The sequence below is a fragment of the Tiliqua scincoides genome, chromosome 16 (assembly GCF_035046505.1).
Source record: "Tiliqua scincoides isolate rTilSci1 chromosome 16, rTilSci1.hap2, whole genome shotgun sequence".
NCBI classification, from domain to species: domain Eukaryota; kingdom Metazoa; phylum Chordata; class Lepidosauria; order Squamata; family Scincidae; genus Tiliqua; species Tiliqua scincoides.
In genome coordinates this window covers 6336430-6362877 of record NC_089836.1, presented here as the reverse complement: position 1 = coordinate 6362877, position 26448 = coordinate 6336430, and the positions used below count along the sequence as shown (strand labels likewise).

Genomic DNA, 26448 nt, shown 5'->3' with positions numbered 1-26448 from the left:
CACGGTTCATGCTAACCCACCAGAGCGTTATGGCCAGAGGGGAGGTTTTGCTGGGAAAGCTATCACATCTCATTGCTGGCAACTGAACCAGTCAGACTTTTGCATTTTTCCAGCCTTCTCCCACTTGCTTTCCATCTTTCCGGATCATGGCCTCAGGTCGACCAAAAGGTCTCCAGATCTGTGTTTTTTTAAATTGAAGTGCCTGCTTTTCATGGGGCTGAAGGCCAGAGCATTCTGTGTAGAGGTTGGACTTAGCATGCCGAGTCTCTCTGCCTGTCTCCTCGCGCCATCGCGACCCCAGCCTCTGCTCCGGGCAGCCAGGAGTTCAGCAAGTTCCATTTGCTTCCATTTGCTGCCAGGACGGCAATTAACCGCTGGCACAGAGACAAGGAGGAAGGTGATCTTGTTCCCCAACCACGCTGCACTATGTAAAGAAAAAAAATGCTGGGAAAATTTGAACATCGCTGGTCTTGACCGGGCCTCCCATACTGGAAGGCTGCGATAAGCTGGCTCCAAAGACCGGGAACACAAAAAGGGAACTGTTTCCATTTTGAGATTGGGACTGCAACAGCCCAGGCGTGAGATCCACAGAACCGTGATTCTCTGGTGCCATCCTGGGTCATGTGCCGGGAGGGGCCAGCTGTCCACCCCCTAGCTCTAAATCTTCCAATTATGGCCTGCCACATCCTAGTCTATGGATCCATTAGGGATGGGGCAGCTTCTACAGTCCATGTTCTCACACAGGCACACAGCGCCAATTGCCGCGATAAAACTTGCCACTCCTGGCAAGGTTGTTTAGTGGTTCCTTTAACCGTTCGGCGGCCAGAAGCCACTAGCCTTCATTGCACGCAGGAAGCCACAAGACAAAACCACCCGTTTTCCAACTGCGGGCTGGAACGGAACTACGGAAAGCGCTCCCCTGCCCCGCACCGAGAAACACCAGCGGCCAACTCTTCTGAACTCTGGGGCACAAATGAAAATAATTTCTAAAAGGAAAAAGAAAATATAATCACATGTACGTCAGCGGGAGCCTGATAAACAAGAGACAGAAGACGGGCGAGCTGCTTTCTCCTCAGACGGACGCCGACTGATGAATCCAGTAAAAACTTAATGAGCTCTATGAAATTGGATGCGGTTCCAAGGATACCCGATTGCCAAACTCTAATCATTCATCAGGGAGGTGGGCAAGCCATGCGGGAGATGACACGAGGCCTGGCGCTCCAAGTAGGAACTGCAAGACCCAAAGCCTTCTGAGGTACCCAGGGCTCACTGTTAATCGTGTCTTGGGCCCCCACGGCCCCCCATGGGGATACTTCGGATCCCCTCCCCAGATCCCCAGTGCTTCTTTTAAAAACCTGGCAATCCAAGGACAGACGCACAGGTTGCCATCTACCAAGCGGCTCGCTCCGAGGCCAACTGCTCTCACCAGCCAACAAGAGCGCAGGCGCTGAGATGACCACTGACCATTCCTCAACCTTTACAAAGTTACTTTATTGGCACATGCAGCAGAACAACATTAGAATATATTTAGGCGACATGGATTTATGTTCCAGCTCTTCAGCCAGGATTCCCAGGCCCCTTCAGCACGAGATCATCTGGCTACGGGCCTAGTGGGAAGACTGGGGATTGATCTGGCCTGATACAAAAACAAGGAACTGGGCTTTCTGCCACTGTCTGGTCCACATATTGGTCAGGTCTGCCTGCTGCATCCCAGATCCATCAGCCAGCTTCAGGGACCCCCTTGTTGTTGGCCCAGGCCCACTCCATGTCTAGAAGCAGGTCCAGCTGCCCACCAAGAGGACCCACCCTCGGCAGAGGATATCAACAGTTGTCCAGCCGCTAGCAGAAACAATCTGGAGAGTGAAGCCATGTCCTTCCTCCCCTGCAGAGACGAACGTCCCCCGTGGGGAGTCGCCTTTGTCTTTCAGAAGATGCCGGGGGAAGAATACCGAGCATCTGCCAATAAAATCCGGTAATGTTTGGAGGCAAATTCACAGCATGTTTCGGCTGGCTGGTCTTTGAACTGTCTCCACCGTCAATCTTCTCCCCAGACAGTGCCTGGCCAGACTGCAGTTCCCACGTTCTTGACGTGCTCAGAGAGACTATAAGTTTCTTCCTTAAAAATGGGGGGGGGGGGGAATTCTTGACATTTCCATGTAAAAAAGGCAACACTTAGCAATTAAGTCTAGGGCCCGACTCTTCTCAGACTGCTTCTGGTCACTTACATTCAGCGTAAATATTACCCAAGAAGAGGTGTATCTACAATTCTTTTTTATCTAGCGTGTATGGTGCCTTAGACAGAATGAAAAGGAGGTCCTTGCCCTGAGAGGCATACAAAACTAATGGCCGTATTCATGATCAGAAATGAAAGGGCAGCGCTTGAACCGGCTCTGCACACAATCCCATAAGCGACATTTGGGAGGCTGCCTGAAGCACCATGTCAAAACATGTTCTGCCTGGAGAGTTTAGAGAGAGAGGGCCCCCCTCTCCCTCTGCACAGCTTGTGGCCCCTGGAGATGCAGGTCCATCTGTCCCCCGTACAGCCACTGGAGCTGCGGACAGCCGTCAAGGTGGCCATACGAATGGCCACCTTATACCTGCTTTCTTCCCCCACCCCAGGAAAGTTTTGGCCAACCTGCATTCCTGCTACAGAGCATAGCCCGTTTGCTGGGTGCTTGAGCCACATCCAGCCCTAGAAACTAACACGACAGCAAGTTAGCGCAAGGCCCCTTTACAAGCAGATGCATAGGATTTCTTAGCCATCACCAGCCTTGCAAATATCCACATGCAATCTGTTCAAAAATGGAGGTCAAAGCTGGCTCATCCTCCCGTCTCTCCAGTGGATTATCTCAATCCTCTTTATTTCTACACAGCCAGCTTCTGCAAAGCAATTCCTTCATTTCTGCGTAGAAGGTGTTGTTCTCCCTTCCACCATAGACATCAACATTCCTCATTGGGGCAAAAGGGAACTGCTAGGGGTGGCGGAGATCTGAAAGAAGATTGTGGTGTGGCAAGGGGTTAACATCCTCAGCCCTCACCCATGGGTACAATGGAGCTCACCTCCCACCATAGCTGCTATTAAGGAGGCATGGGGAAATTCAGCCCATAATTAAACTGATGTAACTTGGCCCTGACTTGACACTTTTGAGGGCATGCTTAGGCTTACAAGAAGATCCTGAGATGGGGAGTCAGGAAATCCCTGCAGAACTCGCCTCTGCCCCCAACTCCCTACGTGGCCTTTGTCTCAGCCTTGACACTTTGAACACTTAATGATTCAAGGTTACTACAGAACTTCCTACGTTACAACGAAGACACCACTTTATTTATGTATTTCTTTTTGTCCCTAAAGTGCTTAACCATTTAAAATGCATAATTTGCAATTAATAATCTCATCTTTTAAAGCAGTACTTTCAAAGATTTTTATTTTTTAAAGCAATACTTTTTAAAACTACATATATCAGCCTCATCAAGAAGGGATTTGCAAGAGATAACTCTTCAAGTCATTTAAGTCAGAGTGCCTCATCCACGACACGAGGACCCCCCCATTGTAAAATAATTCTTCAGTCCTATTTTACCAACACCACCCTCCACTTTATAGAGCTTCTAAGTGGGGAAGCACTTCACGTGCTTCACAGGGGGCCCTCCTTATCCATGGGATCAGCACCCACAGGTTTTAGTATCTGCCAATGCCTCAGAAGGCCTCCAGGACACAACCGACAGCTGAGTCACACAAGTGACTTCCGGTCACATCTGGGAGGTCTTCTGAGGCCCTCCCCCCCACGGATTTAATTATCTACGGAATTCAGTTACTGAAGGAATGGATCCCCGGCGGATACTGAAGGCCCACTCTTGATGGCATCCTTGCAAAACAACCCTACAGTGACAAGGAACTGTTATTATCCTGATATTGCAGACAGGGAAGACTGAGGTCGAGAGGGAGTAGCGTGCCTAAGGCCTCCTGTGGGTTTGCGGCAGAGGTGAGACTGACACCAAGCAAGTCCCAATTCACAGCTCAGTGTCTCAGCCACTGTGCCACACCAGTTTCTCAAACAGAACAGCAAACAGCATTATGGACTAATCGTGGTATGCCGCTCAAAGAGTTAATTATCCTGTCTTTCCCTCCTTCCATACACCATCCAGCCTCCCCCCCCCCCTGATAAATCATAGCTCTCATCCCCCCTGCAGACCACAAATAGATGCTCCGTGGAAGAAAATCCTGTCACTCCACTGTCATTACCAAGGGTGATGTCTTTAGAAAAGTTGTTCCAGCTTCCAGAAGTGCCTATTTAAACCAGTAGGAGCCAGGAGGACTTCCTGGCAGGTGGAATCTGAAAAGAGAATATCAAGAGGCAGAGACAGGATTTGCCTAGAATGAGAAGCAAGAGGCCTGAAAGAGACTTTGGTCTAGGGCACAGAGAATTGCAGTCAGTTTTTCTAACCATGGTTAAGAGATGAGGAGTGGAATCCAGCCTCCCTTACCCCTTCTCCTATATAAAATTTCCTTCTCCCTTTCATTTTTAAAGCCAGCTACAATGCAGCACTCTGTCCGTGCCACCATTTCCCTAAGGCAGGGTTCACAAACATGGTTAGCAAAAAAACACTGCTGCTCGCACTTGCATCACAGTGGATTCTAGAAATGAAAGAGGAGGAGATTTGCACCACAAGAGAGGGGGCAAGTCTCCAATCGCCTAACCAATCCAAACCACGGTTTACAAACCTGGACAGAACTGAGTTTGAGAAAGATGCACTGCGCTAACCCTGGTTAGCGAAAAGCCTCCATTTTCACATGCAATACTGAAACCTTGGCTAGCCTCAAGACTGAAAGGGAGGAGGAAAAACTGTTGGGCTCTCAGCAGCCACTTTCAGTTTATGAGTTGCATTTTGGAGGTGACCAGAGTACAAACAAGCCAAGTGAAAAGCAACATTAAAAAGGAACTGTGTCTGACTACTATTGCTACTGTATTATTGACTGATATAATAGCCAATGGTAGATGGTGTTTTATAATGAACAAGAGAACAGGTCCGTGCCCCAAGGAGCATACCATCTAGAAAATATAGTCAACAGAGGAAGGGGAGGGAAGGTGAGACAGGCCCACTTTGGGGAAAAAAATATACACAATTGCTTCCCCCCCCCCAAAAGAAAACTCTCAAAGAAACATGGAGGGTATTTAACTCTGACAATTTCATCCATGTTTATTTTTGCTATGGGGCTGGGGTCTTTTGTGTCTGCCAAAACCAGACCACGTGGGGCCGGTCACCTCTAAAAAGGAACAGTACATATCTGCATACGAAAACGGCATCAACCTGCTACTCAAGAACAAGTTGCCCCTCTCCCCTTTCCTGCTGTAGTCACCTGGTTGGGACTATTAAAACGCTCCCTTATCAAAAAAAAACCCCTCCCCAAACCCTGTAAACAGCCACATTGGAATTCCAGCACGCGGCAAAGCCTTGCTTCGAATGGAGACTGCCCCACGCGAGGAGGGGCGGGAACGGCTCATAAATAAAACAGGAAACCTTCTTAATGGTTCTATATATAGCCTCTTTCACAAATCCCAGGTAGTAGAGCATGCCCTGACATTTCGCCAGGGCCTCGCATCCAAGGCCTCCGAAGCCTGGGATATTTTTAATTCCACAGAAAGCGAGAACAGAGCCTTGGAATTGACTGCACTCTCGGCTTTGTCCAGCTAGAAGACGCCAAGGCAAGAAAACTGTGCGGGTTTTGTAAATTCGGAGTCATCATAACACCCCCCCCCCCGGAAGAGCTGCTCTTCTCCTAAGCATCCCCCTTTATAGCTTATATCTTTTATAGCCCCATTTTTTGGTCATCCTGAAAGCTCTTTCCTGCACATTGTCCAAAATTTAGGATCAGGTCTCTCGATGACAAGAACCTTGATCCTGCTTGGGAGAATTCAAGAACCATCACTCTACATTCCACATGCTAGAAGAAAATAAGCAAAGCCCTGCTGGATCAGGCCAAAAGCCCATCTCGTCCAGCATTCTCTCTCTCACAGTGGCCCACCAGATGCCTCAGGGAGACCATAAGAGACCCGCATCCTGGTGCCACTCCTTTGCCCCAGGCATTCTGAGGTAGCCTTCTTCTAGAACCAGGAGGTTGCACATGCCCATCATGGCTTGTAACCTGCGAAGGACTTTTCCTCCATCAACCTGCTCAGTCCCTTTTTAAAGGCATTCAGGTCAGGCACCATCACCACATCCTGTGGCAAGGAGTTTAAAAGGTTACTGACATGGTGGGTCAAGAAAAACCTGTCTGTTCCAAGTCCCCTGACACTCAATTTTAGCGGTTGTCCCCTGGTTCTGGTGTTGTGCGAGAGGAGAAAGTCTATTTCCCGGGGAGCAAGGAGATCCAAGTCTCTCTGGCATGTTCCCCCTGTCTCAGGGTTCAGCAGCCAACAGCGGGGAAAGCAAGCCATTAGTAGAGCAAATACACAAGATGCATTTGGCACCCGTTTGATGGAAGGGCTCTTAAAACTCCTCCCTGCCCTCCTCCACAATATGCTGAACACATCTGGGGAAAATATATTTCATTTCCAGTGCGGCGTCTTTGTCGGCAAATGTGCCACGGACTCCGTGAGATGGCGGGAACACTCAGAAAGGGACATTTATGAAACAGCCAGGCTGAGAGCTAGGGAGAGGTTGTCGTTCAGCAGACAAGTCCTCCTTTGCGCGGAGAAGATCCCAGGTTCAAATCCCGAAAGTTCAATCTCCTTTCCAGCTTTCTTCATTTCACAAGTGCCACTGGCCACTTAGAGGCAGCGGCTGTTGGTGGACGCGGCTGGAGTGCTTCCACAACAGACTCACCAATGCAAGTATCATCACGCTCCTGTACAAAACGTCTATGACGCAGTCACAACTAGGGACACTGTGTCCAGTTCTGGTTGCCACACCTTAAGGATGATGTTGTCGAGCTGGACAAGGCTGCAGATTGCCTGGCCTCTGGCCAAGTCTTCAGCCCAAAACTCTAGCAACCCTCCCTCTGGCCCTGCCTCAAGGCCCTAAAACCACAGGGGCCCTGCAGCTCCCCAGGCACGCCGCTATCCATTGGCAGCTTGCCTGAGCAGCCACACCTATGGCTGCGATGCTGACTCTCCAGGGTTTCAGGCAGAAAAGGACCTTTCCAAGTCATACAGGGGATGCTGCCAGGGAATGAACCCCCGCCCCCCCACTCCCCAAGACCCTCAGTGTGCAAAAGGGCGAGCGGGAGCCCCACTTCGGCCTCAGCCTAGACACCAGCAAAAACCTCCCTGCAGACATACTTTGTTCCCCCGCAATCCGAAGACACCGGAGTCCCTTGCCTCCCTCAAGCAGAGAGCCGCTCGGTGTCCAAAAATAGATCTGCATGACATCACTGGAAGATGAAGGATTAACGCTTCCCTCATAAAAAGAGAGCGGCATGTGTTTCTGGTTACTGGCTTCCTCCGTATTGTTCGGCCCAAGCCAGGTTTGTTGATTCACAAGGGACCCCCGAACAGCAGACGCACATGCAAGGCTCTGGCTCTGCGACACGGTGGCTGCCTGCCAAAAGGGAGGGCCACCAAAGAGCCTGCTTGGCCGCAAGCAGGAGTCGAGGCGCTCTGGTGCCCTGAGCCAAGACGAGGCAGCCACCAATTTAGGGTGCTCTCAAGGGCAGCAGAGTGAGAGGAAGACGGCTCAGACCCCAAAACAGCAACACTGGACAGATCAGAGGTTCAGATAGCCTCAGGCCCCATTCCCAGTAGGAGCCAGTGAGATGCCTGCGAGAAGCTCACGAGCCAGGCACAGAGCTGACTGCCTGCCCTTCTTGATGGTCCCCGACATCTAATATTTGGGGATATGCTGCCCCAATCATGGAGGCTCCACACAGAAACCTCTTCTTCTCCAGGAATTCATTTAATCCCCTTTCTGACCCAGTCATTGCCATATCCGGGGGATGGAGAAATTCCATTCAGCAAGTGGTGTGTGGGTCACAATCTTCCCCCCTGAGTTAGCCCCATAGAAGTAGGCTACTCAGAACATAGCGGAAGCTACTTGTGCCAAGCCTTGCCAGAGGCAAACCAAGGCCAGTAGGGTCTCCCTCGATGGGCAGCAGCTGTGGGAGTGCTGGACACAGAGACGCCTTTCCCAGCCAAACTGGAGATGCCTAGAGTTGAATCCAGGAGGTCCTCCACACAATACAGACTCTCCCCCCCCCCCATGACTGAGCTAGGGAATGTCCCAGGAGGGACCTGCACATTTCTAGGAGGGCAGAAGCCATTTGGATTTTCCACCCCAGGCACTTGGGCCGGCTCACTTTTAGTTTCGAGTTATAGCAGAGACGTGACTTTGATTAAGCCAGAAGTACACCATGAGTCAGTTATCACAAAGACAGTGGCTGTAATAAGAATATAAGAACATAAGAAGAGCCCTGCTGGATCAGGCCAAAGCCTCATCTAGTCCAGCTTCCTGTATCTCACACACAAGACAACAAGAGACCTACATCCTGTTGCTTCTCCCTTGCATCTGGCTTTCAGACACATAGCCCACTGATAAAAGCAGGAGGCTGCATGCACCTATTGTGGCTTGTAACTTGTGATGCACCTTTCCTCCATCAATCTGTTCAATTCCCTTTACAAGGCTTCTAGTAGGCCAGACGCAATCACCACACCCCACGGCAAGGAGATCCACAGATTAATAACATGCTGGGTAAAGAAATACTGCTCTTGTCCCCTGGTTCTGGTGTTGTGCAAGAGGGGAAAAGAACTTCCCTCTATCCATCCCATGCAGAATTTTGTATTTCAATCATGCCCCCACCTGAACCTTCTTTCTAAACTGAAGATCCCCAAACACTGTAGCCTTTCCTCATCAGGGAGGTGCCCCAGCACACTAATCATTTTGGTTCCTCTCTTCTACACCTTTTCTAGTCCTCCTATATCTTTTTGAGATGTGGTAACCAGAATCATACGAATACTCCAGATGTCATATGATAGGGAATCTGAGAAATCCAGCATCTCCCTCTTTGGGGCATGCTGATTGCATCACTGGAGAAAAGCCCCAAGGGGCCTTGGGAAACTGACTTCTCTAGAACTTATGAGGGCTCCCTTCGGCAAGATTTTTGTATAACTGTCAATGTTTCTTTGGTGCACACCTGTGTTGGCAACAGCCATAGCTCAGTGGCCGAGCATTGGCTTTGCACAGGGAAGGTCGTAGGCTCTATCCCTGGAAGCATCTCTGGGTAGGGTTACAAAAGACACCTGTTGGGTCACTGATAAGAGGCCACCAGACCAAGGCTGAGTCAGAAGCGACTCAGCACAAAGTAGCTATGTAGTCACAAGGCAGTGGAGGTTTGGGATCAGAGTTTTCCTTCTCTCAGATGAACTGCCTTCCCAGGCTGACGAGTCTCATCTACCCTGTGGCTGTTTAGTCGCCTCTTAAAAGTACAGCCAAACCGAGGGCCTCTTCTTATCCCCTAGCCCCCAGGGGTTATCCCCCAGCCATCAGGCCTAGATGCCTTTGAAAGGGGACTGGACAAATTTCTGGGGGAAAAGTCCATCATGGGTTACAAGCCATGATGGGTATGTGCAACCTCCTCATTTAGAAGTGGGCTACCTCAGGATGCCAGATGCAGGGGAATGGCAATACGATGCAGATCTCTTGTTGTCTTGTGTGCTCCTCGAGGCACCTGGTGGGCCACTGTAAGATACAGGAAGTTGGACTAGATGGACCTTTGGCCTGATCCAGCAGGGCTCTTCTTATGTTTTTATGGGAGAAGAGTAGACTGCTTTGATCTTCTCCAGCTGTTTGACTATTCCCCTTAGCACGAATGCTCAGATCAGTTAGAGAGAGAGAAAAACAAACCTTCTTGTTGCACAATAGGATCTATAAATAAAACACAGTCTTACCCTGGTTTACCCCATCTCCATTTCCTTCCCTTCCTCAGTTATCCCCCCTGTGAAAAATTATAGACTGTAAGCCTCTGGGGGCAGGGAGCTGTCCTCTTCTTCACTGTGCACAGAGCTGGTGCGATATCAACGAGGTCACAGCAGGAAGCCCAAGACATTTTTTAAGCCCCCTAGAGGGGAAATAGGAAGCAGTGCCCTTGTTGGGGTGGAAGATAAGAACTGAACTGCCGACCTTCTTGATATCAGACTCCAGGTCGGGGTCAAGTACAGTACCCCATAACTGGTCCTCAGAGGGAACATTGAGATGAAGTGACCTAGCCTGGAACCCCAAAGACATAATAATTCAGGCTTAAGCAGCCTACTGCAGACAATATAGAGATGCAATGTAATTCTTTTTAACAAGCATCTCGAATCCAGGAGAAAGAGGCACCAGAGTGTCTTCCGATTGGGTCAGTTATTGAATCACCAGCCTCAACTGCAGCAGATTTCTTACACGCACACACAAACACATACAGAGAGAGAGAGAGAGAGAGACATTGATTAGGTCTCCTTGCCACAGCACTGCTTACAGACATCCCCCAGGTGCAGAGCCCTGAATGAACACTGAAGAGCCAGTAGTTCCATCCTATGGAAAGCTTGCCATTGCGATACCGTCAAAAAGAGGGGGTTCCACCCCCCTCCACAGACAACTTGCACAACCCCATTCTGATAATCCAATGAGAAGCAGCATCCGGACTCGATCATTGCTCTCTATATGTGCCAGCGGTTCACTTCAGCCTCCATTCAAAAGTCAAAAACATTCCACCGGTGCACGGAAAGCTGAAACAGCAGGGGCAGGGCGGTGTAAGAGAGGCATGGGAGCAGTGGGATTTTTGGAAAAAATGGCAAGGTGTGTGGGGAGGGGAGGGGAGAGGAGACCAGCCTTGTCTTCCCCTCCCATTCCCACCAACACACAGCCCAGATTTGTTACCCTCCCATGCAAAAAAAGAAAAAAACACCACACAGAGCCTTGGCGCAACCTTAAAGGCTCACAGATTTATTCAGGAAGGTGCTTTGGGGGTGGGGGAACAGTCCTCAATTCTCAATTTCTGTTCTTCACACTGACCTCAAGGTTCGCCTGAGCACAGCTGGAGGTCCGTATGCACCTTGGTTGCAAATGGGGCAAAATCATTGCCAGAAAAACCAGATCTTTTAAACCATCATTTGTTAAAGGGACCTGCAGGAGCAAAATCCTAAATCCAATGCAGAGCAGACAGCTGGGGGGTGGGGTGGGCAGGCAGAAGCCTGGGGTATTTTGAAGACTTGGCAATCGTCATGGGAAAGGAAGAGAGCCAGCCAGGAACTGGGAAGCTCAGTTGTGGTGAGCCCCCCCACCCCACCCCTGAGCAGGTCAGAAGAATCTTTTGGATGGACAGAATGGGCTGTGCTTTAGGACAAATATATATATTGAATAAAATCAAAACTTACCAGCTCTACCGATCCATAATGTTTCCGGCTGAACTCCCCACGTCTACAGCCCAGGTCCTCGGAGACAGAGCTGGAATAGAAGTGCTTCATCAGTAGACATAGCTAACTGGCCCCTCGAGCGCTGGGGAAAAGAAATCGCCCTCCCCTTGCAGCCGGTGCCGAGGGAGATTTTGCAGCACTGAGCTCCAGGGCTGCAGGGGACCCTCCTAGAAACACACTTGGTCTCTCGCAGCCATTGCAGAGACTGGCTTTCTGGAAAAAGGGGGGGGGGAGAGAGCAAGAGAGGAGAGCAGAGCCGCCACCAACCCCCTGATTGGAAGGCAAAAAAGCTACAATTCAATTAAATATTTAATCCCGGTGTAATGATCGATACAGGAGGGGCCAAGGCAGACGGTGGCTTGTAATTCAATTTGAGCGGCTCGCTCTCGCTCCCTGTCTGACCAAAAAGGGAAGAGAAATTCTGCAGCAGGCTTAAAATGCGGGGTGGGGGGGGGGGGAGAGAGACAGCAAGCCAGCCACCTCCCTCCGCAAAAGCAGCTTGGGTTCAAGCCCAGCTGCAATTAAACTTTCTTTTAAGGATGTTTGCATTGAGGTGAGGGTGCCTGCAAATTTGGGGAGGAAGCAAAGGAGGGGGACGTGGCTATTCCCCCTCCAGCTCTGAACTTGCAACCCAGAACACGAACGACCTTTGCGTGTTTCTCCACGACAAATGAAAAAAAGTTTCCCAAGGAGGAACTTCATGAACCTTTGGAAGAGATGTGGTGTGTCTCCGTCTTATTAATTTTGTATTATTGCTGCTGTTCATGGCACTCTATGGGGTCCCAAGCAGTGCCAACGCAACAAAATTATCTGCCCTTGGAAGAGGTTGCCCGTAGCCACTCTGCGCAAGTCTCCTTGACCCAAGAAAGTTACCCGCGTTCATCAATGCATTGACTCACATAGCTCAGAATCATCTATACTGACTGGCGGCAGCTCTCCAGGGTTTCAGACAAAGGCCAAAATGTGAAGATGCTGCCAGGGACTCAACCTGAGACCTTCTGCCTGCTATCAATGAGCTACGCTCCCCTCTCCTCCAAACCAGGAAAGGTACCCAGAACAGCAGCTTGTGCAGAAGCACAATGGGGCAGCTTCTCCAAGGGTGCCTTATTCTTTCATGCCCTGAAAAGAAGAAACCATTTGGGCTGTAAGAGTGATGGGAACCTCAGCTATCAGATGCTTGGGAGCGCTGCTGGCCCACCTGCCCCTTCCAGATGCTGCTCTGGCACTCCACTCGAACTCCCAAAGTGCTCTCCTCACTCCGCATTCAACTCTGGCTTCTCGGTTCCCAAGCAAGTGGCTGCCCTGATCGAGATCCACCCATCCTCGCCTACCCCACTTGGCTACACACTCAGCCTGGCCTGGACTCTAGGCCTGTTGGCCGCGGTCTCCCTTTCAGTGGGCTGCTCCCTGTGCCAACTAGGAGAAGACAACAGCTATGAACAGGCTGTACAATGAGACTGGGAAGGCCTGCTGGCGAGATGCGGGAAGCAGGAGGTGTCATGGAGGCCTCCCCCCCCCAACGGCCACCTCCCACATTCTGCACCCATCTGCACAGCCACAAACACGGTAGCATCTCTTCAACATATTAAGTTTCCAGAAATTATCACAGGTGAAAGAAAAAAGGACATGTCAACAGCCAAACCCGAGATCAACCGTTTTGCCAAAAACTTGATCCATCTAGTTTGGTACTGTCTACTCTGAGAAGCAACAAGGAGCCTTGCCCAGCCTGCCTGGGGGGTGTCAAGGATTTGAACCCGGGGCCTTCAAGGTGCCATAACTGTGCTCTGTCACCAAGCCATGAATCATCCCCATGATCCCTGCATATATCACCTTATGCTGAGTCAGTGATCCAGCCAGCTCAGGGCAGTCTCTTCTGGCTAACCAGGGCTTTGGTCAGGGGTTGAAGAGATGCTGCCAGGAATCAAACCCTTGTGCACAGTGCCTGTCACCAACCAACAGTGTCACCCAAGAACAACGCCCCTTCTGTGCGCACCATTCATTTAGCTATCGCTAACAGCACAGTCCTGTGCTCAGAAGCAAGTCCCACTGAGGTCAAAGGAACTCACTCCCAAGTCAGTATGCATAGCACAGGGGCCCAAACTTAATTCACATGACAGCCAAATGCAAGGTATTTGAGAGTTGCCCCAGTCTGGATTGTGGCCATCATCTTTTTGTGAGAAACCTCCTTCTGATTTCCTAGATACAGGAGATGACTGGATGAAAGAGGAACAGAGAGGGTAGAGTGGTGAGCTTTTTTTGCTTCAGTATATCCAAGAAAAGCCAGGTTTTTTTTTCTTTTTTTCTCGTCTTGGTGAACTTTCTTCCTGAAATCTAATTCTGAGGATGGGTGTGCTGCAGTTGCCACAGAAACCAGCGGAGAAATAATTCTGGCTGGACGGACTTCTATTATCAGCGAGCTTGCGGGTGGAATCTTAAGCACAAGAGCTGCCATCGAGGCGGTAGAGGGGCCTTTTGGCTGCCACCCGTCTCCGAAAGAAGGTGGCATCGCTCCAGAAGAGGCAACGAAATGGCAGGCGGAGGGGTGGCTGTTAGGAGACCACGGACAGCGCCAGACCGAGGTTCACACATCCTGTTGTGGTTTAAATTGAATCCTTCTCCGAGTTTAGCTTCCTCCCCTCCCAACATGTAAAGGGCCCCTGTGTCAGTGGCATGCCGTGATTTTCATGCACACGTTCTGCACAGCGCATGACAGAGGAGCCCATGCAGAGGAGGAAGTTGGCTTCCAACAGAAGCGGTTTTGTTCTAGGGGAACCTGGAGTTCCTCAGAAGACGGCTAAGCAGGGGTTCACTTCACAGAAGGGGAGGTGCTGTCCTGGAACACTGTTTTCTCTCACCTGCAGTGTGCACACAGGTAGGTTCAGGGGCTGAGTGCAGCCTGCAAAAGCCTCTGATCCGGCCCACTGACAACTCACCATCTGTGGAGAAACAGCTTGGCCCTCAGGCATTCACCCATGTTCATGCACACTGATACTGGGGGCTCCTGCTCAGATGGGGCAGCCTGACTCCCAGGCGTATGGCTGGCACAAATATGCAGGCAAGAAGGGCACCGACATGTTGAGACAGAGGCTGGGCTTGCGTGTGCCCTGTATGGGAGCAGCAGCACAGGTCTAAAGGAGTGGACCATCAGTGAGAGAAAGAGGCAGGCAACTTTCCATTCAAAAATGAGTGCTGGGGGGAAAAAGGGAAGGGGGAGTAAGCAGCGAAGGGCACACGGTCCCCAAAAAGAATGGAATGCAAAGTTGCTTCTTTTATTAAAAAACTGAACCAAAATCAAAATGATGAAGGCAATTCTAACAACAACGTGTACACAGGACAGCCCTCCGTGCCACTTCCAAACCCCCCAGTGTGGCCAAAACGCCTTGTTGCCCTTCTCCAGGGCTCCAGGCAGCGGTCTTTCCCAGAAGCTGGGCCCTACCACTGGGGCTTTTCCCCCAGCTGTGAGATGCTGGGCAGGGCTGGAGCCACAAAGCGGGACCCAGAGGCTTGGAGAGGCCCTGCCCAGCTTCTCCTTGTCCAATGCAGAGAAGGGCAAAGCTGCTTGAACAATAAACCACAATCTCTGCAAACCCCAGCTCCTGGGCAGGACCCCAATAAAATCCTGCTCAAGACCTTCCTTGTTCAGCAGGGAACGGTGGAAACTGGCACGGTCTGGACAGGCTGTCTGCAGAAAAAGCTCCCCTAAAAGGCACCAAGTAAAGAAGCTGGTGACTGCAAGTGGAGGCTATTTGGGGAGAAGGGATACCAAGGCGCGATATACTGTCCCCCTCCAATACCACCTCCAGCACAAACACTGCAGCTCTCTGGGTCTGTGGAGAGCAAGGGTGTGTGTGGGTCCTTTTCCTGTCTAGCATCCCAAGAGGAGGAGTTCCCGAGATGCTTTTTCCAGCCCCAACACTAAAGAGAGAATTGTGGCAGAAAGCAGCTCACCTGGTAAACTGATTATGTCAGCTTGGCGGGAAAAGTTTCTGCCTGGTTAAGAACGCAACACAATGCAAGTTCCAGACATGGGTTCTCTTGCAGTCTGGCTTGGCTGGCCAGGGTCTGGAAGGCATGGGCACGATCCAGCCCAAAGCTGGGCCACTAAGCGACACTGCTGCCACTCACCCACCCAGGACAGCTCTTTTTCCCTTCTGCTGGAAAGAGTTTTCAGAAGCCTGTGGTCAAACTGAGCTGCCCTCCTCCCATCAGCATTGGCTCCCTCTTCTCAAGGGCTCTAGCAGTGCAGACTGAGCAGGGAGGACACGCCACCCATCTGGTCACCAAGCCAGGTGGTCATTTGGATCAGGCAGATGTCATGAAAGTTTGAGTCCGTTTTTTAAATGCCATCCAGCCAAGCTAGGGTCGGCGCCACATCTTGTGGCACCGAGTTCCACAGGCACAAGCAAACCAAGAGAATTTCTAGCCCAGCTTATACATTGGAGCATCTAGGCAAAGATCTGAGTTCATGGGTTGTGCTATGGGCACCGTTCACCTGGCAGAGACGTGGCACTGGCTGCCCACATCGAGCAGCGGGTCGGACTACATGGCCTCTAGCACAGAAAAAAGAGCCCTGCTGGATCAGGCCCAGGGCCCACCTGGATCTCGTGGTGGCCCACCAGATGCCTCTGGGTGGGAGCACACCAGAGACCTGCACCCTCAACTCTGTGCACATGGCATCCAGAGACAGCCTGTAGCCACGCCCCCAAACAGAAGCCACGCCCTGTTGAACTTGTGCCTTTCCAGCAGGTCAGACACCAGAGGAGGGGTGTGGCAACCTGTAGCCACGCCCCAAACAGAAACCACGCCCTAGTTGAACTTGTGCCTTACCAGCAGGACAGGCATCAGAGGGGGGGTGGCAACCCGTAGCCACGCCCCCAAAACAGAAAACACGCCCCCAGTTGAATTTGTGCCTTTCCAACAGGTCAGGCACCTGAGGGGAAAAAAGAGATGGGGCGTGGCCACCTGTAGCCACGCCCCAAACAGAAGGCCACGCCCCTTGCTAACTCCGTTCACTGGGTAGCCCCGCCCCCTCCTACCGAGGCGCTGACCGTTAGTTACCGTTTCGCGTCGCTGAGGAGGCGGGGGCAGACCCCGTCGGCGCTGCTGGGCTCCATCTCCGTGGCGCTCCCCGGGGCTCATCCCTCCGGCTCTGGCCAGCGGCGCTCGGGCTCCGCTCCGGGGGTCGACTCGGCGCCTCAGCCAACATTCCCCTCACGGAGACAGCGGGCTCCCCGCCCGCTCCAGCCAATCGCCTTCGCGGATTCTCCTCGCGGGCACGCCCCCCACAGCTCGGCAACCAATCAGCGAGCCGCCTCGAGGGCCCACAGAAACGCCTCGTGAGCCTGCCCGGCTTGCTGCCTCATTCCTTCGTCTCCCCGCCCGGAGACCACACAGCCAAACGTCGCTGGGGCAGAAAGGCCCGCCTTCCCCGCCCCTCGGGCGCGGTGCTCGCTGGGATTTGTAGTCCACCCAAGGATAGGAAGCTGCCCCGCAGAGCTTCCAAAACACTACCACAAGGGTCACAAAACAAAATCAAATGGTGGCTCCCTGACCCAGAAGGCCTCACAACCTCCCCAGATGCAGAAGAGATACCAGCAAACAGCCACTAGAAAAGACACCCAGCTGTGGGACTTCCTTCTAAGCAGACACACAGGGATGTGCAGTTGGCACCTCACAGTGACACTGAGTAGCTGTTGGCTCAAGGCACAGCAAGGGCTGCTGCTGCACTGAAATTAAACCTGTGGAACTCACTGCCGCAAGAGCGCAAGGTGGCTTTTCAACCTGTGGAACACCCTGCCACAAGAGTGCAAGGTGGTTTTTAAAGACCCAAACGTCTGTGAAAGTTCTGTCTGGCAATGGTGACTAACTAAGAACCTCCATTTTCAGAGGGTGGCAGACCTATGAGTGCCAAATGCTGGGGATGCCAACAGGCAGGTTGGGCATCCTGCGTCATGCCTGGCTTGGGGAGCTGCCCAGAGGCATCTGGTAAGCTGCTGCTTGCCACAGAAACACCAGGCTAGCCGGCCTGTTTGCCTGATCCCCGCAGGACTCCTTGTCATGGCCAGAAAGCAAGGCAGCTCCATAAAATTAAGGAACAACCCTGGAATTGTCATCATCCTATAATTTATGGGTTTTCTCTCCCAAAATAGCGCCATTTCTTTCAGACAAGGAAGGGAAAGGCAAGGGTGGGGGGCCCAAGGGACACAATGGCAATTCTTGAGAGGCACAGGAGTGTTTTGCTTGCACGAGATTTTAAAGAAAGGGCTTGTTGGAAGGAACAGAGAGGATGCTAATTAAAACACAGCATGAACCGTCTCTTTCCCCCTGTGATTTAAATTGGAGCTTCAATACACGGGTTATGGGGACTTCAGAGGAATGTGGCTTACCCAACAGGTCTCCAAGGACACAGCAGGAGCTCTGGGAACAGATGCTCCTTCAATTACATATGTTAGGGTGAGTGTTTTCTCCTGGAGGGTGCTATTGGTGTGCCAAGTCAGAGCTGCTGGAGTAGCAGGCTCGTGGCGAGCCCAAGACATCCTGCTGTCTCCCGCCCCCATCTGGTAACCCGACAGCCAGCACCTTCCCACTTGGTCCCTGGATTTCAAAAGGAAAAGGGGAACAAAGTGGAAGAGAAAGTGTGGGGGGAGAGTGGTAGGCTAGAGTGGCCCAGCCTGTGAGTCTACTGAGCTATCCACCCACTGTAGTATTGCCAGCAGTTTCTTATTCTCCTGACCCAGAACAGTTCCTCATTTAGTAGATTCCAAGGATGGCCTTGGAAGCCCCCCCCCAATATATAAATGGAAAAACAGCTACATCTTTTCCACTGGGCCCCCAGTCTCCAGCAGAGAGACACTGCACCCCCAGAGGGTCCTTCCTACAAATACAAAGGGGGTTGTCACAATTATCACCTAAGGGAGAGATTAGGGGGAATGCCCAAACCCTGGCAGGATGCAACCCACACCCTCTTCCACCAGCCTAACCACCTAACCCTTGAGGATAATGTGGTCTGCTTATAATACCATATTTCTTTTGAAGTACATTCCCTTGGTCAATAAAATGTGTTGCACTTAATCTTCAAAATAGGAGTTTATTATTTTAGAAAAGGTTACTCTTTAGGGAGCACTAGTGGCTCTATAAACATTACTACATGCATTTACAGTAATAGACCAAAATAAGAAAGGTAAGCAAACTTAATAGGAGACTAAGAGTTACCAGCATTATAGGCCAGCCACATAATACTTCTTCCAGCATGTTCCCATGCAAGGGCTGCTAACCCCAGCTTCCTTCCTCCTGCAGTTCTCCTGTCCTCTTTCCCTGTGAACCCACAGCCAGCTTTTTATACTCTGAATTAAAGAACTACACCTGAACGATCTCAGGTCTTCTGCCAAGCAACCAGTTTAAAACCCCTTAAAGGAAAAGGCAGCTTGCCCAACCCTGTGACAGGCACACACACACACAAATGACATATTGCCAGGGACTCTACTAGATCAGTATGTCGATTAGTCACAGAGTCCAACTTCCTTTCCTAGGAGACTCCACTCAAAATATTTTAGCTGCATTTATTCATATTTGTTCCCACCAAATCAAAGGAGAGGAAGATTTTAAAATTGTGTTGCTCCTTCCAGGAATCAAGGCTTTGGGGAAAAGAAAAGGAAAAAGCCAGACTCTGCTCCTGTCTCACTTTCCACCTCCTAGAAGTTTTCACTCTCAGCCCCAGAAAAAGAAAGAAAGGGTCTCTCCTTTTATTCCTTCCAAAATCAGGAATAAATACAGTACTGTACAAAGCCTTATCACAAAGGAGGTGATAAGGAGGTGCTCTCTATTCCCCTCTTGTGGCCCATCTGAAAAATGCAGAGGCTCTGGCACATCCTAAACCAGTGATTTTCAATCTTTTTCATCTCATGGCACACTGACAAGGCATTAAAATGGTCAAGGCACACCATCAGGTTTTTGACAATTGACAAGGCATACCATGTAGCCAGTGGGGGCTCACATCTCCCATTGGCCCTATTAATAAATGACTTTCCCCCAAATTCCTGTGGCACACCTGTGAACCACTCGTGGCACACCAGTGTGCCATGGCACAGTGGTTGAAAATGGCTGTCCTAAACTTAAAAGTGGGTGATTGATAGTATATTGTTATGAAATTGACATTTGATGTTGTGAACTATGGCTTCGCCTTAAGCCATTTCGGCCCAATGTTGCATATGCGCAAAAGGGATCAAATGTGTACACCTGTGGGCTGGGCAGAAACAGGCTAAAGCAATTCTTAGCTTTGAGCCAGGGTGATGTAGTGTAGAGGTCTGGGAGTTAGACCTGGAAGATCCCAGTTCAAATCCCCCCTTGGGCCATTAAGCTTCTTGGGTGACCTGGTGCTAGTCACTCTCTCAGCCTCGCCTACCTCACAGGGTTGAGGACACAAGGAGGGGAGAAATTATGCACACCACCCTGAGCTCCTTGGAGGAAGGGCAGTCCAGAAATGGAGAGAAGTGGGGCATGATCCCGGATTGATCCATCTCCCCATGCAGCATCTGTAAAAGCACCCTTGACCCCCAAGCATCCATAAAAGCACCCTGGACCCCAAGCAGCTCCCATTCTACCAAAGTGGATTGGCTAAGAAGACCCCACCCCCTCTGAATTCAATAAGGGCAGTGGTTCTCAAACTGGTTAGCACAGGGACCCACTTTTAAAGAATGACACTCTATCGGGACCCACCTAGCTTTACGAGACTTTTTTAAAAAAGCAATCTAGAAAGGTACAATATTTTTATGTATTTGTTTACAATATTTTATTTATTTATTTGCCAAAAAAACACACAACTCAATCCATTTCTCATACCCTAATGAAAAAGATTGAGGGGCTTAGTTCTGTGACCCGGCCTTCGCCTGCCCCCACTACCTGCCATTGACAGACTTGGGAAAAAAAACACCAGAGAAAACTGCTAACTTCCAGGTTTTACTTAGCAGTGACCTGATTTTTGAATAGCCCCAGGGCTTGAGGCAAGGAGTTCTCTGATCTTTCCATCGCCTGTATTTTCATAGGAGGTTCTGCAGGACCCACCAGATACTAGGTCCCACCCCACCAAGTGGGTCCTGACCCACGGTTTGAGAAACGCTGAATGAGGGGGAAAGGCTTTCATATCTCGGCCTAAACGTTGCTGTCTATTTATGACTGAGTCCGGCTGGAAAACCGTGCACAAACAACCTCTGTATGATTTAAAAAAATAAATAAAAATCAGCACCAGATACTAGTGCCATTTGGGTGGCCGCGTTCGAGGCTGCAAAAAGGAAATGAACCAATGTAGAAAGGCATAGGGGGAAGAAGAAATTCTGATTTCTAAAGCTGCAGAAGCTTCCTCCCTTAGCTCAGGCTGCTAGCATTTCTTGCCCATTTCATACGAAGAACCATCCTGGGGAAGGGAGGAGGGTTATTTTTTCTTAATGGGAAAGGAGGATGGAAGAATCCGGAACGGCTAAGCACCAGTGACGCACAAGCCGCCGAGTTTAAACCCAGGCTTCCAATCTTGGCCGCCTGCAAGAAGGAGAAAAGAATGTTTTTTTTTTCTCTCTCTCTCCCTCCCTGTACAATGCAGCGGAGAGAGAAACCGCATCACAGAGCTGGCACGGCGTACACAGAAGCACAGCACGGCTCGGAGAAAAGGCTGGCCAGGCGCCTGGCGGAGCTGGGCTCGGCCTGGTCAATCAGAAGGCCGCCATCTGATCAAAAAGCCACCGTAGTCGACCAACCAGCCGCGCTGGCACACATCTGGAGGGGAATGATGTGGTTGATGGAAACCACAGCATTCACGAGTACCAAGTGACCCCAATCAGATGAACCTGCCAACCTGAGTCATACCCCTGGTCCATCTAGCTCAGCATTGTTGAACACTGACTGGCAGCATCTCTCCAGGGTTTCTGATGGGGTCTTTCCCAGCCCTACTTGCTGCCAGAGATTGAACCTGGACTTCCTACATGCCAAGTACGTGCTCAGTCATGCTCTGTGGCCCCATCCTGTCATAAGGCCACGGGGGGGGGGGCGGTCCGATCTGGTTTTCAAAACATGTCGAAAGTCCTGGGTTCCTCTGAAGTTCACCAGACTTTCCTCAATGGGCAGATTCTCTTATGAGAGCCAGGCTGCCCTTGATCAGTCAGCAAAACGCACTGGGTGTGTTCTAGATCGCTTCTGCAGTACTCACAGGGTGGGAGCAAGTTGCATTGGCCCAGCCAGTACACACCCAAGAATACTTCCCTTTGCAGCACGCAGGAGGTTTGTGGTGGCATCGCTGCTGTTGACAGCACCAAGCCCCTATGCTTGCAAAAACATAGGAACATAAGAGCCCTGCTGGATCAGGCCAAAGGCCCACCGAGTCCAGCTGCCTGTGTCTCACAGTGGCCCACCAGATGCCTCTGGGAGCACGCAAGACCACAAGAGACCTGTATCCTGTTGTCAGTCCCTTGCACCTGGCATTCAGATAGCCCCCCCCCCTCTAAAACTCAGAAGTTGCATATGGTCTTCATGGCTTGTAACCTATGATGGACTTTACCTCCACCAATGTGTCCAATCCCCTTTCCAAGGCATCTAGACCAGATGCCATCATCACATCCTGTGGCAAGGGGTTCCACAGCCAATCACACGTTGGGTAAAGAAATATTTTCGTTTGTCGGTTCTAACTTCCCAACGCTCCATTTTAGTGGACGTCCCCTGGTTCTGGAGTTGTGCGAGAGGGAAAAGAGCATCTCTCTATTCACACTATCCATCCCCTGAATAATGTTGTACGTCTCAATCATGTCCCCCCTCAGGCGCCTTTTTTCTAGACGGAAGACCCCCAAAGGTTGTAGCCTTTCCTGCTAAGGGTGGTGTCCCAACCCACTAATCCTTTTGGTCTCTCTCTTCTGCACCACAGATGTAAATAACATAATTTGCATATCATAATCACAGACCAAGTCACGCTCAGGCTCCTGGTCCCAGGGAATGCCAACAGAGCCCTGGGGAAGCACAGAAGGACCGGGCTGGGTTGGTGAAGAAGTGGGAAAGGGGGGGTTTGAGATATTTGGGGGCCCGATGCACTGTGCAACCCTCCTTTAAAATGAATGGGGGGGGACGGGGACTGTGCAAAACATTCCCTGCAGTGGAGCCGAGGCCATATACCTTCCTGGCAGATTGAATCTTTTTGTTTCCAGGTTTATTTCTCTCCCCCCCAACACTTAATGGAACGTATTCTGTGCCCTTAAAAGGGCAGAAACGACTCTCTGAACTAGGTTTGGGTCTCGCTCGCTTCCCTGGTCTCGGCTTCTGTCCCGTCTGGCGGAAACTGCAGGTTCCACTGTGGGAAAGGAATTCTTACTATGGTCTCCAGGTAAGCCTTCTGGTGACTGGACAATCACGTCCCGGTCAAATGTGTCCCAGCATTGGAGATTTGTGTCCCGTCCCGTCCCCAATCCTGGACATCTGTGTCCAAATATATGCATATTTATATTGAATATATTTTATTTTTGAGATGCAAAGGGAGGATTAGGGATAGGGTTAGGGCTGGGACACGAGGCTTAGCACAGATAACATGTTGTTTGTTGCCCCACTGGAGCCCCATGACCAGGCATGGCCCAAGATCTCCTGACACCCAAGGCAGCCTACCAAATGCTCCCCCCTTACCCAATGACGTGCCTGCTCCCCCCCTCCAGTGTGCTCCCCTCCACATTTCTTACTCCTCTCCACCTCTTTCTTTTCAATTCAGGGAGGAGCAGTGCAGGAAAGTGCACCCCCTACCCATCTTCTGCCTGAGGCAACAGCTTCAGTTGGCCTCATGGTTGGGCCGGCCCCTGCCAAGGACCCAAGTCACCAGGATTCAAGGCCTGAGGTTCAGTGGCTTCCCCCTCCCCTCCCCTCCCCTCCTTGCTCTGCCAACAGGCAAATATTTACGCATGCAAAGCTATTCCAATAAAGCCACAGCCTGGAACCATTCAAATCAGCGCCGCGGCTGGAAAGGAGAGCGTGAAGGAGTCACGCGCCCCCGTAGACCTGGCGGGTTCACTTTGCCCAAACATTACAAGTGACTTTTGTCACGCGCTGGCTTTGGAGCTCTCCGAGGGATCTGGCCAGGAAAGTCTCCAGAGGTTTTACTGCTGCCACAGCTCTGGCTGTCACTTCCCAGAACTTTGAGTTTGGGTATGCCAAAAAAGCAGGAGAAACTGAAAGGAAGGGACGCTTCCAAGAAGCCATCTGTAGAAGATCCAGCAAGGATTGAGTTGGGGGGAAATCATAAAAGTTAGACTACGCATGTGCAAACCGGGACCAGGGCAGGAATGGAGCTAACATGACGGCCATTCCTCTGCAGGATTCCTGGGTCTTTCCTAATTGCGTGGCAGGCTGAAATCCAACAGGTCAAGGGCTCCCCCATCTCTGTGCTGGAGATGCCTGCACCTGAAACTGAGTCCTTCAGCATTTCTCAAACTATGGGTTGGGACCCTGCTTGGTGGGTCATGACCCGATTGTCTTCCAAATCCCACACAGTGAGGGCCGATTCACATGTTAGGCGCACAGTTTGCTTGTCAAAGGATCTGGACCTCAATTTTCCAATTCCAAAGATGCAAAGATTCTCTGGACCTGGGAGTCTCATTGAGCTACTGTCGCCATCAGCCATGACTGGCCTTCCCCTCCTCCTTCTCTATGAATCTATCCAAGCCCTTTTAAAGCCAGTGGCCGTCAGTACATTCTGTGGCAATAAAGGCCATCAGCTAATGATGAATAATGGAAGCATGAATAATGCACTGGGGAGGAATCCTCTCATTTGTCTATCATGAATTTCCTGGCCAGTCCTGATGAAATCTAGACAGGCCTTCTCTCTCTCAGCCCAGATGTGTGGAATATGGGTGCCGTTCCTCAGTGAAGGGAGAAATATACTCTGCATATGCTCAGAGTCATAGGGCGGACTCCCACAAGGCGGTGCCCCTTGCAACCTATGCCAAACACTGCCTTCCTCACCCCTCCTCCCACCCCCAGATTCAGAGAGAAAGCGGGGAAGCAGAGGGGAAAAAGAAGTGTGGAGGAGAAGAGCATGATAGGCTAGACTAGAGCATCAGCCTCTCTAGCCCACCTCTCTCCTCTGCTCCTTGCTTCATCTCCCTTTCCCACTTCAAGGAGAAGAAGCTGAAACAGGTGGACGGAGAATGCATGGATGAGGCCGGTCTTGCTGAGGCACCCCTTTAATCATTTCTTCACACATCTGGGGATTCAGTCCTAGTCAGCTGTCCTCCCAGGAAGACTTGCAGGTGAGAACCTCACCCATCTCAGCCCGGCACCCTGTTTCCAACTGGGAAAGCTCGAAAGAGGGGCTGCAAAGACCATCAGGCTCGAGCATTGCCCCTGGAGCGTAACTCAAGGGTAGACTGCTTCTGCAAGTGGAGGTTCAAGTGCGGTCTTCCAGCAGCCCAAAGAGCTGTCTGGCTGGGGTTCGGAGACATCCCAGCTCCAGTCTCACCTCAAATGTCCCCATCACCCCTATTTCCAGGACTGAGGCGGAACTTGGGAAGCGGACATGTCCCGAGCCCAGTTCTGCATGCTGGCAGCAGCTCTTCAAGAGTCCTCTTGCCCTGCCCTGTCCTACCCGGAGATGCTGCCAGCGGGGACTGAAGCGGGTGGCATCCCAAGCCCCACCACCCAGCCACAGCACCCTGGGGGTCCAGCCCTAGCCCCCCAATTCCCAATCCGGGTCCCCCAGCGGACTGTGTGCTCTTCCCATGCCAACTGGAAGCAAAGGACTGGGAGGAGGGCGGACTTGGTGCCAGCCTCCAAACTGGGACCGGGCTCTCTCCCCCCCCTAGTCATGCCACCCAACCCCAGATGGAGACCCCCCCCCTCTGGTCCCCAATATCCAGAGGCCTGGCTGGAGGGGGGCAGGGGGAGGGGGTGCCCACCCCTCCCCTCCCCAAGCAAGCAGAGGACCCAGCTGGTGGGGTGGGGGCGCCTGCTGGGCACGGGGGTCCCGATCCTCCTCTCCCGCCCCCCCCTTGCCTCCTTACTGGTCTTCTTCGCTCTCGCACTCGAAGCTGACGCCTTTCCGCAGCAGGGCAGCGCGCCCGCTCCGCAGCCTGGAGAGGGGCGCCGCCTCCAGGGCCATCTCCCCCCCCGCGCCCTCCGGATGGCTGCCGGCCGCCTGGCCGGCTCCCGCTCCGTCTGCCGCCTCTTTCCCCGCCCCGATCAGGCGCAGGCAAGAGGAGGCTGGGATGCTCTGCCTGCATCCCTCCAGCCCTCCCCCTGCGGGCGGGAGCGGGCGCTCTGCACGTGCTCAGAGGCCCTGGCGGGGGGGGGGGAGGACCCCACGCCTGCGCAGGGAAGCGGGCTGGGAGACTGAACCGGCCTGAGGCAGCAGGCTCAGCTGGCCTCATGCAGGGCCGGCCCACACCTGCGCAGGTGCACTTTCTGTGTATAAGCCCCTTCCTCACGTCTTGTGGCAGAAGGTTCCCCAGGCTCAGGGTTGTTGCGGCAGAAGGTTCCCTGGGCTGGTGTGTGCGACAGAGAGAGAGAAACAACAAAGGAAAAGCACTCTGAGCATGTGCAAAGGGTCTCTCCTGTACCAGCTACTTGTCTGGGGGTGCTTCCCCCCCTTGCTCCCTTTGGTGCCACCCGTGGGTGGCCTTCCCTGAATAAATCGCCTCGTCCTGCCACCCGAGAGCTACGCATATGTGTCCCGTGGACATAAGTAGCACGGGATCAACCTGACCGTTGCGTCTCCGAGGTCACCACGGCAAGGAACGAAAGGTCGGGAGGAGAACGGCAAAGTTATGGCGACATGTCAAATGGCCGGTGCCTCCCGACCTCTCTGAAGCGGAGCTGAAATGAATCCTGGCAGCCAATCTTTGTCCTTGACAGGTCTCACAGCCGCCCGGCACACTTATCGGCACACTTATCTGCAGGGAGCTTGGTACACAGACGTCAAATCTCTGAAATGAATGTTTGCAAGGGCACTTTCTTTCATCTTCTGGAGGGGGTGGTTGTGGGTAGGGCACACTTGCTGTTTGTGTGAGCGTGTCCCAGTTTCCCCGGTACCTCTCCCTGATCAATCACTGTCCCT

At 51.8% G+C, this 26448-nt stretch overlaps 1 protein-coding gene across 1 annotated transcript in view; it reads right to left on the bottom strand.

Moving 5' to 3' along the window:
* GARNL3 (GTPase activating Rap/RanGAP domain like 3) overlaps positions 1-25589 on the bottom strand; it is a 49696-nt gene extending 24107 nt beyond the window's left edge. Inside the window, exons 1-2 of the mRNA XM_066610579.1 lie at positions 25397-25589; positions 11343-11412 (exon numbers count right to left, since the gene is read on the bottom strand). Of these exons, the coding sequence (XP_066466676.1) occupies positions 11343-11412; positions 25397-25494 (168 nt within the window). The 5' untranslated portion in view covers positions 25495-25589. The remainder of the gene's footprint in view (positions 1-11342; positions 11413-25396) is intronic.
* Between the last annotated feature and the right edge of the window lie 859 nt (positions 25590-26448).